This window comes from Varroa jacobsoni, unplaced genomic scaffold (assembly GCF_002532875.2).
Source record: "Varroa jacobsoni isolate VJ856 unplaced genomic scaffold, vjacob_1.0 scaffold_600, whole genome shotgun sequence".
Taxonomy (NCBI): Eukaryota; Metazoa; Arthropoda; class Arachnida; order Mesostigmata; family Varroidae; genus Varroa; species Varroa jacobsoni.
The window spans coordinates 5065-18828 of record NW_019213502.1 but is presented as its reverse complement, the minus strand read 5'-3'; the positions used below and the strand labels follow the sequence as shown (position 1 = coordinate 18828).

Genomic DNA, 13764 nt, shown 5'->3' with positions numbered 1-13764 from the left:
TATATAGCGTAAGATTTAAGAAATCCTCTTATAGCCCCAGTTATGGAAGGGTTGTATTTAAAAAACTTGTTGCGCATCTTTTTGTGATCGTAAACCATAATGTAATCAATCGCAAACCGTGACTTAATCACGTTTAGCCTTTCCTCTGCTTGGCGAACTCCGCACTCTTCGTTACACTAACAACGCTGTTGTCGTGCGCCATAATGTTATTAAGTAAATTGCGCTGGTCACTAACTCTCTGACGAAGGTTTTTTGTTAATGTCTGTAACCTGCAAACATGCAATCACCCGCCATCATCTGGTTATTGCAGTTCAGCCAATGGAACATGTAGGGGTGCTCCCTATAATAAAAACTACGCGAAATAATATGGTATATAAATATAGAGGAAAACTAAGCTGGGGAGAGGGTTGTCAATGTGAACTTATCTAATATATATATATATATATATATATATATATATATATATACTGATATTGCGAGATGATGGCATCATTGAATGACAGCTGGACTTTTGTCACTGCCTGTGTGTTTGCAGAGTGTCTTAAGCTGTCCGTACAGCCGCAACGTCCCGGCCAACGTGGTGCGTCTTAAGCTTAGTGATTTTCTCAATGGTTGGCTTCGTTTCAACTGCGGGCACCCGGTAGAACTCCGCCCGCATTTCTGGTCGAAGTTTGTGCTCAAGCAGCATATTGTTGTTTGGCGCAAGGCCGACGCAAGCGCGGATAATGTTCTCGATACAACAACGCTGCTTGAATAGAGCGTTGACGACTGGAGTACCTTGCGGAACAAGCGGTGCTTTGCACAAATAACTGAGAATACTGAGTACAGGGTCGAAGCCCGAAAACTCGGCCTGGTGCTTTAAGCGCATCTGGATGCGCTGGCAAAGCTCAGCAAGGATGACGAGATCTAGAATTATTGGCGCGGCGAGCAGCGAGTCCTCGCAGGTGTTATGCACGACGATTGTATTGCGACCTCCCATGGCCAACTCGGATGTGTATTCGTCCATGGCGCGTTTCGAGTCGCCAACGTATGGGACGTATTTGATGACAACGCAGTGGTCAGGCTTCTCGCCGGGCTTATAAAGCAGATTGTTGCTTTCGACCATGTCATCGACAACGTTCGATTTTGAGATTTCCTTCGAGCGGAACTGCGCCGGAGCCGAAAGGTTGAAGCCGTCATTGTTGCCGAGATGGTTGTAACTGACAATGGAAACTGGTTTAATACCGGCACTAACAAGGAAGTCAACAAGCACCGATTTCAGTTTTGTCTGACCTGATTTGAAGTCATCGCCAGCAACCAGAACCTTGTTTTTCTCGGCCAGTTCGATCAGACCTGGCACAAACGTGTTTTGTGGGGATCCATTGATGTAAGTGACCCCTTCGAGAATACAGGCGACGGCGTACAGAGTCGACGGAGATATCTCGCTCTCGTTGCGGTCGATCGAGGCAAGCAAATTGGCGGCCGTATCATTGAGACCGGGCTGTACAGCGCAAAAGCGCTCAGTGTTAGCTGTCCAAAGGACAATGACGTTGGGGCAGCGTTTTTTCATGTCACGCAAATCTTCTCGAATCTTTTCCATCTCTTCCTTTTTTCTCAGGCCCATATAGACATTGTCAGCTCGCGCTTCCTGGTTTGCGGCTATAAAGTCGGGGTCATAAATCGCCCTGCGAGGCACAAGCACTTTCATCTGAAATTTTAATACACGGAAATACAATTAGTAATTAATTCCACTAATGTAAGGTACGTAATTGGCGGCGTTGATTAAATATAAGGTATCAGCACATATGGCGGAATGCATATCATCATATTAGAACAAGATTATTGGACACACATCACCGGTAACCAATACATACACTAAGATCATGTATATATATATATTTTTTTAGTCTATAAAAATACTGAGAAAGCAACTTAATTGGTACAGGTCTTGCCTTTTTTTTATTTAGCGACACTGATATCCGTCCTTATACAGGTAAGATGTTATCGACATGGAAGTTATTCAAGGCGTCCACTGAAATATTGAGCCTACTCGCATCATGGAGCAATGTAAAACAATCTAAGCGAAAAGCGATGTATAAACGAATTTGTGACATTTACCTGATCGTATAGCTGCCTCTGTACGTCCCACTCCAAGACTTTAGCGCGCTTCATACTCTCTGCGAGGTTCATCTTAGAAATGTCCCAACCATCGACAATGAGGTCATTGGGGTCGAGCATTGGAACGATATCTTTCATTGGTACGAACACTTCGTGGCCTTGGGCATCAATTCCGATGCCGACAGTCGACGCCTGCGTGATACTGCCCCAGTAATTAGCTTGGCGCACGCCGTCCTTCGTATTCCACTGCAACTTCGCACGATTCGCGAGTATCATAGCCGTTACCGTTGAGCCATTGTTTCCTAAAGCACGTCAATGAACGATAAAACAGTGATATAACAAAAGTTAGTGCTGCGAACTGCGATGCAGGCGACTGAGCAATAAACAGCTTAGAGCTTAGTTGAGCCCCTTCTGACTCCTTAGCAAATTTTATTTTTTCAGAACACGCCATCCAGACGTTGCGTCAAGATACGCATCATTCACTACCGTATTCATGAATTATGACGGGAAACACTCGTGAAATGGCGCTTTTTTTCTATGACGCCACAGACTCTGACGAATTGTTACAAGGAGAAAACAAGCGCATAAACTCTTTGCAATCGTACGTATTATGATATGTATAGATAATTATCTATACGTGTATCTATGCAACATGGAAAAGTCGCAAATGATTGGCCACACGTAGATATACACTTTACTAGTACGTCAGGCGAAAACATCTCGTTTCAACTTTCCATTGCTATCACTGTGGCTTCCATATAATGTAAGGTGGCCTCTCCTTTTTATTAACTCTATCACTAGCAATCACTCATGTGAAGAACTGCTTACCTCCCCACCCGACGAGTGCCAAACAGGTTTTAGGCACTTTGCGCGTTGTCCTGAAGACGAATTCTTTTGTTTGCGGGTAACATTTCACGCTAGCGCCCTCCTTATTCACAGCGGTCGTCTGATACGAGTACTCCGTTTCGATGTACTCCTCCGAGTACTTCACACGATCGGAGTGAACTTCAATCACCATTTTTGCTGTTTTTCGGCTGCTTCGACTGCTATTGTAGGTTCAATCTCGTGTTTTAGTTTTATTAATTAGCAACTAACTAACCTTTTTTTTTTCTTTCACGCTTTGAAAAGATTGTTCTTCGTGTTCCGGATCCTACAGCTCCGGCTCAGCTAACTGCTGGTATTAAACTTCGGCGTAGTAATGATACAGATCGCGTTCCACGATTACCTGCGGCTTACCTGTTGCTATACAATAGCAGTATTTCTATAGTATCTTGTATTATAGTACTATAGTGTTAAATATTGTTAAACAGTAGAATTCTTCGTACCGGTCCTCTTGACTGTCCACTTGATCAAGCTGTCCGCAAAAAGTGGCGCTGTCAAGACGTTCTTTATCTGACCGCCTCTGTCTACCAAGGTAGAACTGAGTTTACGACGCAAGTTGTGATTGTTGCTGTCCGACCGCCCGGCGGTATCGTTCTTATATACACTGGAGCCGAGTAGCGAAAGTTCTCGACGGAGTGGGCGAGGGTGAAACGGTAGGACGAGTAGGGGAGAGCCATGCGAAAGGTGGCGCTACTGACAGCCGCGACTGTTGCCGCTGGAGATACTAACAAGATGATGAGGTGGTGTGAATCCGGGTGCTGGATTCACGCCATGTCGTCAAACTGCCATTGTGGCTGTGGATTTTGCATTCCAAATTAGCTCCAACAAACGTATACGAATATATTCTATTATAGTAATAAAAATCAATGTTTTACCATAGTATATACTGTAGGACGCAACATAGCGCTAAGACAAGCCAGTATGATGGCGACCATAGAGAAGCGACATTACGAAATGGTGTTTACGTTTAGATGTTAGGGTTTCTGTCATTTCCACTAATGCTATTGTCTCTGCTCGTCGGTAGTGGTGTTGCGTCTGCAACAGCCTTTGCAGGACGCCCCTGGGCGTCAAGTGGCCGCGACTATGTTAAACATCACACGTCAAAGGGGTTAGGTTGAGTTATTAAACAAATGAAAAGTTTCAACACGTAACAGAGATACGTACACAACGACATGCTCGGGTTCAATAGGGAATTTTGCCGGTTTTTCTCTCTCTGATCGTTTTCTGTTGCATTTTCGATACGGTTATTGCTCTAATGATGATGATGACTGATGTTCAAAATACGTTGATATAGACCGCACTTCATTCTGAACGATGACAACAGTAATATGAATAGCAGCGCCAGCAATTGTTATCATAATTATCTAGGTTGTCATCATTGGCAGGACTGCCGGCATAGGGTAACAGGCGTGACAGTGATCAGACAAGCCCTCAGGCTTCGCAACATCGGCTACCGCACACTGAACACTCGCAGGTTTCGTGAGAGTGGAAATCGTAATATTGGGTGTCCTTAACCCTGAACTTCGCTGCGCCCTACCGAGCCCGATTTGGGCAAAAGGCTGCAAACAGACCCGAGAAGCCCATATACAGAGCGTGTGACAGAGAGATTATGCTGATGCAAGTGTCTTGAGACGTAAGTCTTGTGTTGGGGTTTATTTGTTATTTGCATTCTGCTCGAGTTTAGTTTCTTTTAAAGAAAGAAAGAAGCTAAATTACTGTTCATAGACATTGTGTATTAGCAGGACACAAAATGAGCTTGGTTAGGTTTATATGCGTTTATACGAGTTAGGCTTGTACCAAGATTATGTCAACTTATGCCAAGAGTTTCAATCTCAGTGATGAATATGGAAATAGCTTTATATTTATTATTAACTGTTCAGAAGAATTCCCGTCCGCCTGATACATTTGATACGCGTTTTTTTGGAATCGTCGTGTTGCTTCCCTTTTCTTAGTAAAATAGTATATATATATATATATATACTATTTGACTTAATTTTACATGATTCATATATATATATATATATATATGATGGTGAGTATTTATAACGGTATATCGTAAGCAAAGAAACAGTGACGATTGAATTAAATTCCGATGTGGCCCCAGGGCACATTGATGAACAACCTATATAGATACTGAGAGCCACCAGGCTTCATTGTATAAAGCGCATGGGGCAAAGCGAAAGGAGCACATTTTGCTCCCGGGCCCGCGCGTCTAAGTGACTGAGTTATATTTAGCAAGGAGGTATAACTCACGCACGTGGGAAAAGCAGACCGTAGATGATACACCGGTATCAATCTGAGCACTCATTGATTTTGTGATAGTTAAACGATAAGCCAAATATTAGCTCTACTATAGACGGCACGTTATCAAAATTAGTCAAGATACAAGCAAATGGTCTTTTCCAGATGGCTGTATCTCCTCGAACATTCTCTCTGTAAGAGCCGATGTATTGTGTACGTCTTTTTGTGAGTTATATAGTTTTGAAGCAATGGAGGACACGTTAGTGGATACAGTGGTATAGCCATAAAATCAAGTTCATTCATATTTAGATCTTTTGTGGAGTGTTTTAGCTAACCTAAAGCTTGGACTGCCAGGCCCCACACTAAAAGCTACGAGGCTAGAATTTTGCTTACTAAATTTATGGATATGTAAGTTTTTCTGAGTCTGGGATAGATTTGTATAAACAAAGAAAGTTGTCATAGATAATTATAATTACCATCAGCTCAGATCTTATACGGAGACAAGGCAACATGTCGTATTACAAACTTTCAACTAAGCCTGTAGATTATGTAAGATTATGTACCTGTAATGAACCTGTAAGATTGTGACCAGTAATACGTAACAGAATGTTGATATCCACTATGGATTTATGGCTAGATTGTTTTTCCATTTTTATTAAATTTAGAGACACTGCAATATACTTGTGTCTTTCCGCACCACCGCCTAGAATACGTGGTTGGAATGGAAGTAAGCTCGTGCTAGGCGTTCGATTTTTCAAACTAGAATAGGAAGACCAGATATCACCACAGTGCCTCGATTTGTTTGTCGATCGTAGCCTTGTCAAAATAATAATTAAGGACTATCAATGCGCATTATGGGATGTTATTATAACATTTGTATCATTAGAGATGTATCGAATACTGGAGAACAAATTGTCGTGAGTAAGATTATGTCTATGGTGGTAATCTAGTATATATGAATCGGGTCTAGGAATGCTTTAGGCGACTATATGAATTTCATATAATTAATAAACCTAATCAGATATCTATAGTAGTACCACTGTACGGTTATAACTAGACTGTTTCTTATGATTTGTAATTTATAACGTAAGACGCTAAGTGGGTAGGATTTTTGCTGTACGGTTAAAAAATGGGCATCTTAGTAGTAGGTCCATTTATTGTGTCCAATAAGACTGCAGGAGAGTCATACGTCGCATGGTTACGTTACGCCGACAAATTGACAAGTGAATTGGACGTGTCAAATTAGCGACGACGCACACATCTTCACATAAAGAAAAATCAATCTTTACATGAAACTGTTCAGTTGTGCGGCCTGTTTTGTTTTGCTGCGTTACCACTGCTGTCGCTGTAATCGTTGATCACATAGAAAAACGTTCTCCAACTCCTTGTCTAGAAATAGATTTTTGTGCAGTTAATTGGGGGCATCATCCGAGGACGCCGTTTAATTCCGTAACATCTGAATATTATTGAAGCCGTTGGTGCTATCATTTTGCATTGATATCAAATAAAGTCGCAATACATTATACGTAAATATGGCACCCCGAATCTCATCCCACGAATCACTGCCTGTTGACGGCCTCATCATGGTGAACGAGCGGGACCTGCAAGAACTACGGGACAAAGCCGATCACCGTAGAATAGTTTTCGAATCGCTCCGACGAGTTTTCTTAGAGGTGGCTGGCGAATGTTCATCGCTCGAAGCTGAACTCAAAAGCCTGCTCCGAAGGTTGGGTACGTCTTACAAATCTGTGTTCGACGATGAACCGACAGACAGCCGCATCAGCAACATTTTTAATAAAAGTGACGCCAACATCTGCATTAGCGAAATGGGAGCTACCGGCAGCAACGTTCAAGATGACATTGTTATAACGAGCCACACGTGTATCAGCGATATCAGTGATTGCAGTACCGGGATCGGGACCAGCTTGAGCAGCACAAACCATAGCAGCGGAAACCTCAGTAATGGGAGTTGTAGCGGCAGTTCAAATACGACGACTAATTGTTTGGTCTTCTATTAGAGCGACTCGAAAATGTTCTCAGAGTTTGGAGACAAGCGTTAGATACCAACATCGGGTGTAAGATACGCTGCTAGGCAACGCGGTACCATTGCATGGCTGTCTGGCATTCGTCGACGAAAAACTGACGGGGTGTTGACCGGCCTTATGGCGGAATGAAGTTGAGTCACTAGGAAGCGTCCGCGACAAGGGTAATAACCTCAGTTTGCTCACTATTCGACGGTTTGGGGATTAGAAATCTGCTACAACTTGAAGCCGTTCTTTCAGTTTGTCAGCATTGCAAATACATGTGTGATCGGCTGATTAAGGTGATGGGAAAATTAATTTTGAAGAAGATCAAAAGAGATAATCTGCAGGCGTCAATTATTGATTTTCAAGTGATTTAGATTGGAAAGTTGGCTAGGACAGAGTTCAAGTTTGAATTCGCGGAGAATAGGCATTGGATAACATTGAATTCTCAAGTGTTTTTAAAAAATTAGTCCAGGATAATCAGAATACTTGGCCAATTTTCTAAAAAAATATCTACTCGATACATTATTAGATTCCTTCAGTAAATGACATCTGTCGCCATACATAGACATAGGTGCCATTGACACGATTTAAAGGGGCCTAGTTGGCCAGAAAGCCAAAAATTTGATGTCTCTTATTTGTCGTTAATGCTTTTTGGTCGAGCTATACGTATGTGTTAATCATGTAACTGTGTATATCAAACAAACATTGGTAGTAGCCTTGCCAGGCCATTAACTCGCAAATTACAACACTGAAATGAAATGTACGTCTTAGTTAGGGAGGCTTGTTGAAGAATCGCACAATTCGTAGAGGGCATATACGTTGATGATAGATGTAAACAGAGCTCCTAAGTCGTTTCCACTAAATCGCTTTTAACGTAGAGAAATTTTTGTTTATATACGTTTCGCATTTACCGAATTGCCAACTGAAGATTGACCATGTTTAAAACAACGAATATATATATTTTGTTATATTTTTGATTACTTGATTATGTATGAGTTATCTAGATTTTTAGTTACACTTTCGACAACTTACCACTCGAAATGTCGGTCTCTGTTATTTTTACTGTGAAGAAATTGGTAAAAAGCCATATGTTCGTCTTATTGGATATCGCATATGGACTGTACATAGTTACCAGCACAGAGTGAAAATAAAACTCCGTCCAAGTACATCATTTTTAGGATTATCTGTAGCATTCTGATTGCACCTATAGTCAGGCTTTTTGATACATCTCTATTTATTTCTTATTATTGTTAAGATACTATAAGTGCCTGATGTTCGAAATACCTCTAAAAGACATACTTTTAGCGGATGCACGGTACGTCCACGTGGTCATCACGTGCATCACCATTAATAATAACCTAGCTAATAATTTCTAGCGACGTTTGAATGTTGGTGTTTTTACCAGAAGACATTTGGTGCGAAAAGAACTGCTAAGCGTGTTTTCTCGATTTCTATTATCAGCTTCTAAAACCTAGCCTACTACATAAAATCACTACTAAGTACAAATGTTTGTGAAAACCTGATAACTCTGTATTCTAGCTAGGAAAACATAATAAATACACATATACATAACGAATAATACATATATAAATAATAGTACTAATAATAATAAATAAAAATACATATAAACATGACAAATAAAGCCAACATGTAAATTAGCTCATTTCAATCAAGCTTTCGGTAGCTAGTGATGTATGAATCATATTTCGTCGACCATTTTGTATTGACGCTTGTACACAAAAGCGGACGTATTTCACACACATAATTCAGTTTTTCAAAAACTATCAGCGAGGAGAAAACTTATTGAGCCTTTAAACGAGAAACAGGAAGGCTTTATGTTGCAGTACGTTACTCTAACCTCCACTGACATATTCTCCGTGCTTCTTAAACAGTAATGACTGGAAGTGTCCTCACCGCACGCAGTTTCCGCAATTCCGAAAATCAACTCCGGAAACGCTATCGAAAGCAACACGACCTCAGAATTTTACCAAACACGTACACATATATAGATAAAAAAAAACAATACAATTTATTAAAATTGCGTATTCAAAGATGCTAGAGGAAGCGCTTGTACGTGGGATTCTTCGCGTCGCTAATGTTGACAGGTCCCCCCCCCCCCCGGTCGGTAAAGATGTTATAGGGGAACTCGCTTTGGGGGTGAACATTCTGGAAAGATCACGACGGAAATATTGTCGGTATGAGCACTAGAGGTTCTACTCTATATCGATCCCTTCTCTCGCAATAACGACATAATGAGATTGTATTGCTGTAAAAAATAGCGGCGATAACCGCAAGGCTTAACTCGAAACAAGCGATATGACCGACAAAGGAATCAAATGAGTGTGCTTCGATAACTCCCCTTAGAAAAAGCGGTACGACTATAGACCTAACGTTACGCGTAATGTGGAAGACTTAAAACAGAGAAAAACATTGCTGTTTCACAAAAAAGGTATGCGTCATTGATTAGGTAAGAGGGGCCATGGTCAACGAGACGATTCGAGCTAGCTAGATGGCTGGCTTTATACGTAGAAATGCACTGATGCATACCTGTCATACATGCCCCCTTAACCAGGAATAATTTATACATGTGGAAGAATATTCCAATACGTTATGTGATCAATCGAGAGTCGGGCTCATTCTGCCTTTCAATATACGCATAATTGTATTATATAATTATTACGTGATGATAATAATTGGGTAACAAGGATCAATCGACTTCATGCAAGGATTTTCCGTCACATAATATACATAAAAGTAAACTTGAACGTTGACGGAGCTGTAGTCAATTTCTTGGCTTAGCAAAAAGTTATCGTTCGTCTGAAATTTATTCCATAGTTATTCTCCCGGCAACAAAAGTGTTTATATTGTAATAGTATGTTATATTCTTTTGAAAGAGATTGATATAAACGTACAGGCAAACGCCCACTCTTGTTTCTCTCGTAAAGAGCTATCTATGCCCCTAAGTTGAAATGGACTACCCATGTTTTTAATTTCCGGCCGACACCTTAAGTGTGGGACCTTGACTGTCTAAGGTCAGAGCTAACGATACATACTAGTAAGGAAGCGCACATGCGCAGCTCGATCATTTAGTGCATAGCCGAACCCGTTCTTGTATCGAAGTGCTTCAAAAAAAAACGGATCGTGGTCCTGCTACAAAATAGAACACATCAGTAGCCGCTTCGCCTGCTTATCAGCGTTTTCTTAGGGCCGGCGTTTTGCTGTCCATTGGTCTTTTCACGATGACGTTTGACAACGAGGAGGCCGGGCCACGAGACTAGAAAGAAGGACGCTGTTTTAATGCTGTCAGAAGTTCTCTTCTAGCACTATCAGCAAAGATATGTATATTGACAGGCGAGCCACAAGGCTAAGAATAGGCGAATCGTTTTTCTTTGCTTCAAAAAATAGGATGGCGTCATCTTAGATCTGTTGCGGTAGATAACGGGACAACGGCTCTAGCCATGTATAGATTATGTCGCTGTTTACTGCTAGGTGTAATCTTTCTGTGTTTTATTTGTCTATACTTAATATGAGATCGGGATTCAGCATCTGCGGTACAGAGAGTTTTTTATGTGCTTCAGAGACTGACTGAGCTGACTTTTGAACTTCAAAAAAATTTGCTTCAACTTTGCTATGTATTGAGATGAGTGAAGACGAAGGTCGACTAAGAACTAGTTCAAAGATAGCCTACAATGGCGACACGAACATAAAGTCAATGAGCCGATTGTGCCATATATTTGAAAATAGAACTTTGCTTCGGCCACTATGACCACTGTTGCTGCCGTTGCTGTTTAAATTGACTTGGCACTTGATTTGCCTAGTTACTTCTTAGCCACTCAGCATGACTAGCTTTCATGTATCATTATTTAGTAAAATGTCGATTTAGGTTTAAGATCGTCAAAACCTATATATTCAAACCATTTATCCAGAAGACCATCGTAATTAAAGAAAATAATAATAAGAAGCTATCAAGACAAATTTATAAGACGTTCTATACAGTCTGTGTAGTTTACTGTCAATAGTACACGTATATATTTTTCAGGTGTTTCCATGCAAGCTGAACGCGTAGCAATTTGTTTTTCTTATACATTAGGCCTCTGGAATAACCTCTCGCCATTGCTTCGAAAAGTATCTGAAGGAGGAATCTAACTATATTTTAACAATTTTCCGTTAACAGATCCGCAACAGGGCAGGCCAACCGTTTATTGATGTGTATGAAAGTATTTACACCGAGCCCGTAATGTACAGATACACACCGACTGTCAGTAAAACCGGACTGTGTTTCTATTGGTTCAATAAATTGTGGCACTTTTTATTCCTCGTTCTTGCGTTTTCCGCTTCAAATCATGAAATACATAGCATTCGTTTGTTACACGAAACTCAACTTAAATCTAATCCGTCCAACTCCTTAAGTTGCTTCCGTATTTGCGCTGGTCTTAACGCTGCAGATGGTCATAGTCACGCTCGAACTTTGAAGGTTGGCTGTATTATTTACTGGTAGTAATTGACCCGCTTCTTTTCTCTACGCCAGCTCCACTGTCGCGAGCCGATCCACTGTCAACTGTACAACGTGAAGTGCGCCCTCTTCGACGGGACCGCATGGCACCATTGACGTTAGCTGTCTGGCCGATTCGCTGGCGGGAAAAGTCAACGTACCCGAAACCAGTAAAAAAAAATGCGTCAACTGGTGCTGAAGGCGGCTGCAGCGCCACCAACAGGCGATTGCAACAGTGACAGCGACTGTCGCTGCCGTCATTTCGGACCGTAATAGAATAAAGAAGACGGCATACTCGACATCACGAGCGTATATGCATTTACAAATATAACTACCGCCATGTGAGTGGCAAAAAGGAATAGTTTTGTTTATACAGCCATCTTTTATTGACGGATGTTGTACTTCTACAACCTAAGGACACTTGTACGGGGAGAATGAGTCGTTGAGAGGGTATAAATAATTTTCAAAGTTGCTTTATCGTGTAGTCCCGATTGTGCGAGTAATCTTCGATAACGGGCCCGTTAATCAGGAGTTTCCATTTGAACTGTTTTTTTCCGACCAATGGAAAAAACGTCCGGTTCTTTGATCTGAATATCGTTTCTAGCAAATCATCAGGTAGAGAATTCAAAATGTAACGGGTTTTTGTTCGCAAATGTATCCGCTTGTACGCTTGCTCTTCTGGATTTCGATGATACCCTCATCTCCTACCTGTATAAGACGCCAAGACGTGTTTTTTGTACATATTATGTACAAATGTAGATAGACATATATATGTATATATAATACATACGAAATGCAGATATATATCTACATTTTACATACAGATAATATGTTTCGTGGCGCAGCAGCTCGTAGATTGTGTGAACTTTTGTTTGTTGACGGACCCGCCGTATCGCCCCGGTTCAGAACAACAATGTTTGATTTGACTGGACTCCACTATAGCCGGTCTTGTCGCAGCAGGTGTATCTGACTCTATTGTAGGATAACACCAAACCGAACTAGAAACCTGCTGCTAGTTAACTCAATGTTTTCGAGAGGCAATCAGTGATGTAATTTTGGATGTAGGTCAATATAACATTGACATTTTTATATAGAAAGCGCGTTGAAATGAAGATGCCGTTAATCTACAAAAGGAGAACTAGCAACAGCCAAACCAGGGCGAACTCTACATAGATATTATGCTTGCGGAACATTAGTGTGAATTAATACTTCGCTCACGATTACCGCAAAAAAGACGGCGAACACGAATTTAGCGGCCTTTGATGTATAATATTATCTTCGGCTCTTTGACACAAAGCAAAATCTAGACAGGCACGCATTTTGCTTACTTATTTGCATCCATTTTATCACAATGTCGTTTGAGGGTCAGTTAGTAATAAGAAGACTCTACAAATCGGGTTATGAAAATGAGCTACCGTTCACATTAAGCGACCTGCAAGTATGTGGAGGTGTAGCTCCGCAAATTGCCCATACCGCCATGCCGACCATTTGTCTCCTGCGTTTGGAAGTAAAATATTCAGATTTGTTTGGTTTTATTCGCCACTATCAGCCGATGAGGAAGCGCCAGTCAGCGGCGCGCTGATCAGATGGTGTGCGAGACTGTAACGCAGATTGGTTGCTGCGTTATACGGAAGACAGATTACGATAAACGTGTGTCTGATACGTATTAGCATATATATGTATATGATTATTTGCTTTGCAAGGCACCAGAGGACGCTCAAAACGTTCAGAGCGAGTAGGAAGGTTTCTTCAGCGGTATCACTATATTACTTGGCTGACGTCCAGCCAAAAATAGGGGATGTCCCGTCCAAAGAGGGGTCGAGCTGACAGGGAAAAAAAACCGCAAGTTATATTTCATAAAATGGATCTGGTTGGGCGACGCGGTGTGAGACAAGAGTGTTCACGAAGCCGCAAACTTAAACTATGTATTTACATAGATTGTACTGGCTTGCTATGATACTAAAAATGGAATGGACATGATTGTGACGGGCTTACGCCGAAAACATATTAATATCTCATATATAT

At 41.2% G+C, this 13764-nt stretch overlaps 1 protein-coding gene and 2 long non-coding RNA genes across 4 annotated transcripts in view; 2 read left to right on the top strand and 1 right to left on the bottom strand.

Annotated features, from left to right (window-relative positions):
* Nucleotides 1-34: 34 nt before the first annotated feature.
* Inos (Inositol-3-phosphate synthase) lies at nucleotides 35-3564 on the bottom strand. 2 transcript variants are annotated; one of them, XM_022835654.2, is made up of 4 exons: nucleotides 3423-3562; nucleotides 2926-3143; nucleotides 2098-2399; nucleotides 35-1687 (listed from the first exon to the last, which is right to left on the bottom strand). In XM_022835654.2, the coding sequence occupies exons 2-4, from the start codon at nucleotides 3113-3115 to the stop codon at nucleotides 542-544; spliced, it is 1638 nt and encodes a 545-aa protein (XP_022691389.1). In that variant the 5' UTR covers nucleotides 3116-3143; nucleotides 3423-3562; the 3' UTR covers nucleotides 35-541. The 2 variants fall into 2 exon arrangements, with proteins under 2 accessions (XP_022691389.1, XP_022691388.1); XM_022835653.2 differs by having other exon boundaries at nucleotides 2926-3564.
* Nucleotides 3565-4247: 683 nt separating this feature from the next.
* LOC111261838 (uncharacterized) overlaps nucleotides 4248-13764 on the top strand; it is an 11675-nt gene continuing 2158 nt past the window's right edge. The window contains exon 1 of the long non-coding RNA XR_002681238.2: nucleotides 4248-4612. This is a non-coding gene — a long non-coding RNA (uncharacterized LOC111261838). The remainder of the gene's footprint in view (nucleotides 4613-13764) is intronic.
* Nucleotides 6363-11565, top strand: LOC111261837 (uncharacterized). The gene is made up of 2 exons (XR_002681236.2): nucleotides 6363-7426; nucleotides 11422-11565. It is a non-coding gene; the product is annotated as an uncharacterized LOC111261837 (long non-coding RNA).

Coding starts and splice junctions, on each gene's coding strand:
- Inos (XM_022835653.2), bottom strand. CDS start 3,115: ATGGTGATTGAAGTTCACTCCGATCGTGTGAAGTACTCGGAGGAGTAC. Junction 2,400..2,925: donor GGCACTCGTCGGGTGGGGAG/GTAAGCAGTTCT, acceptor GACGTGCTTTAG/GAAACAATGGCTCAACGGTA. Junction 1,688..2,097: donor AGAGGCAGCTATACGATCAG/GTAAATGTCACA, acceptor TTAAAATTTCAG/ATGAAAGTGCTTGTGCCTCG.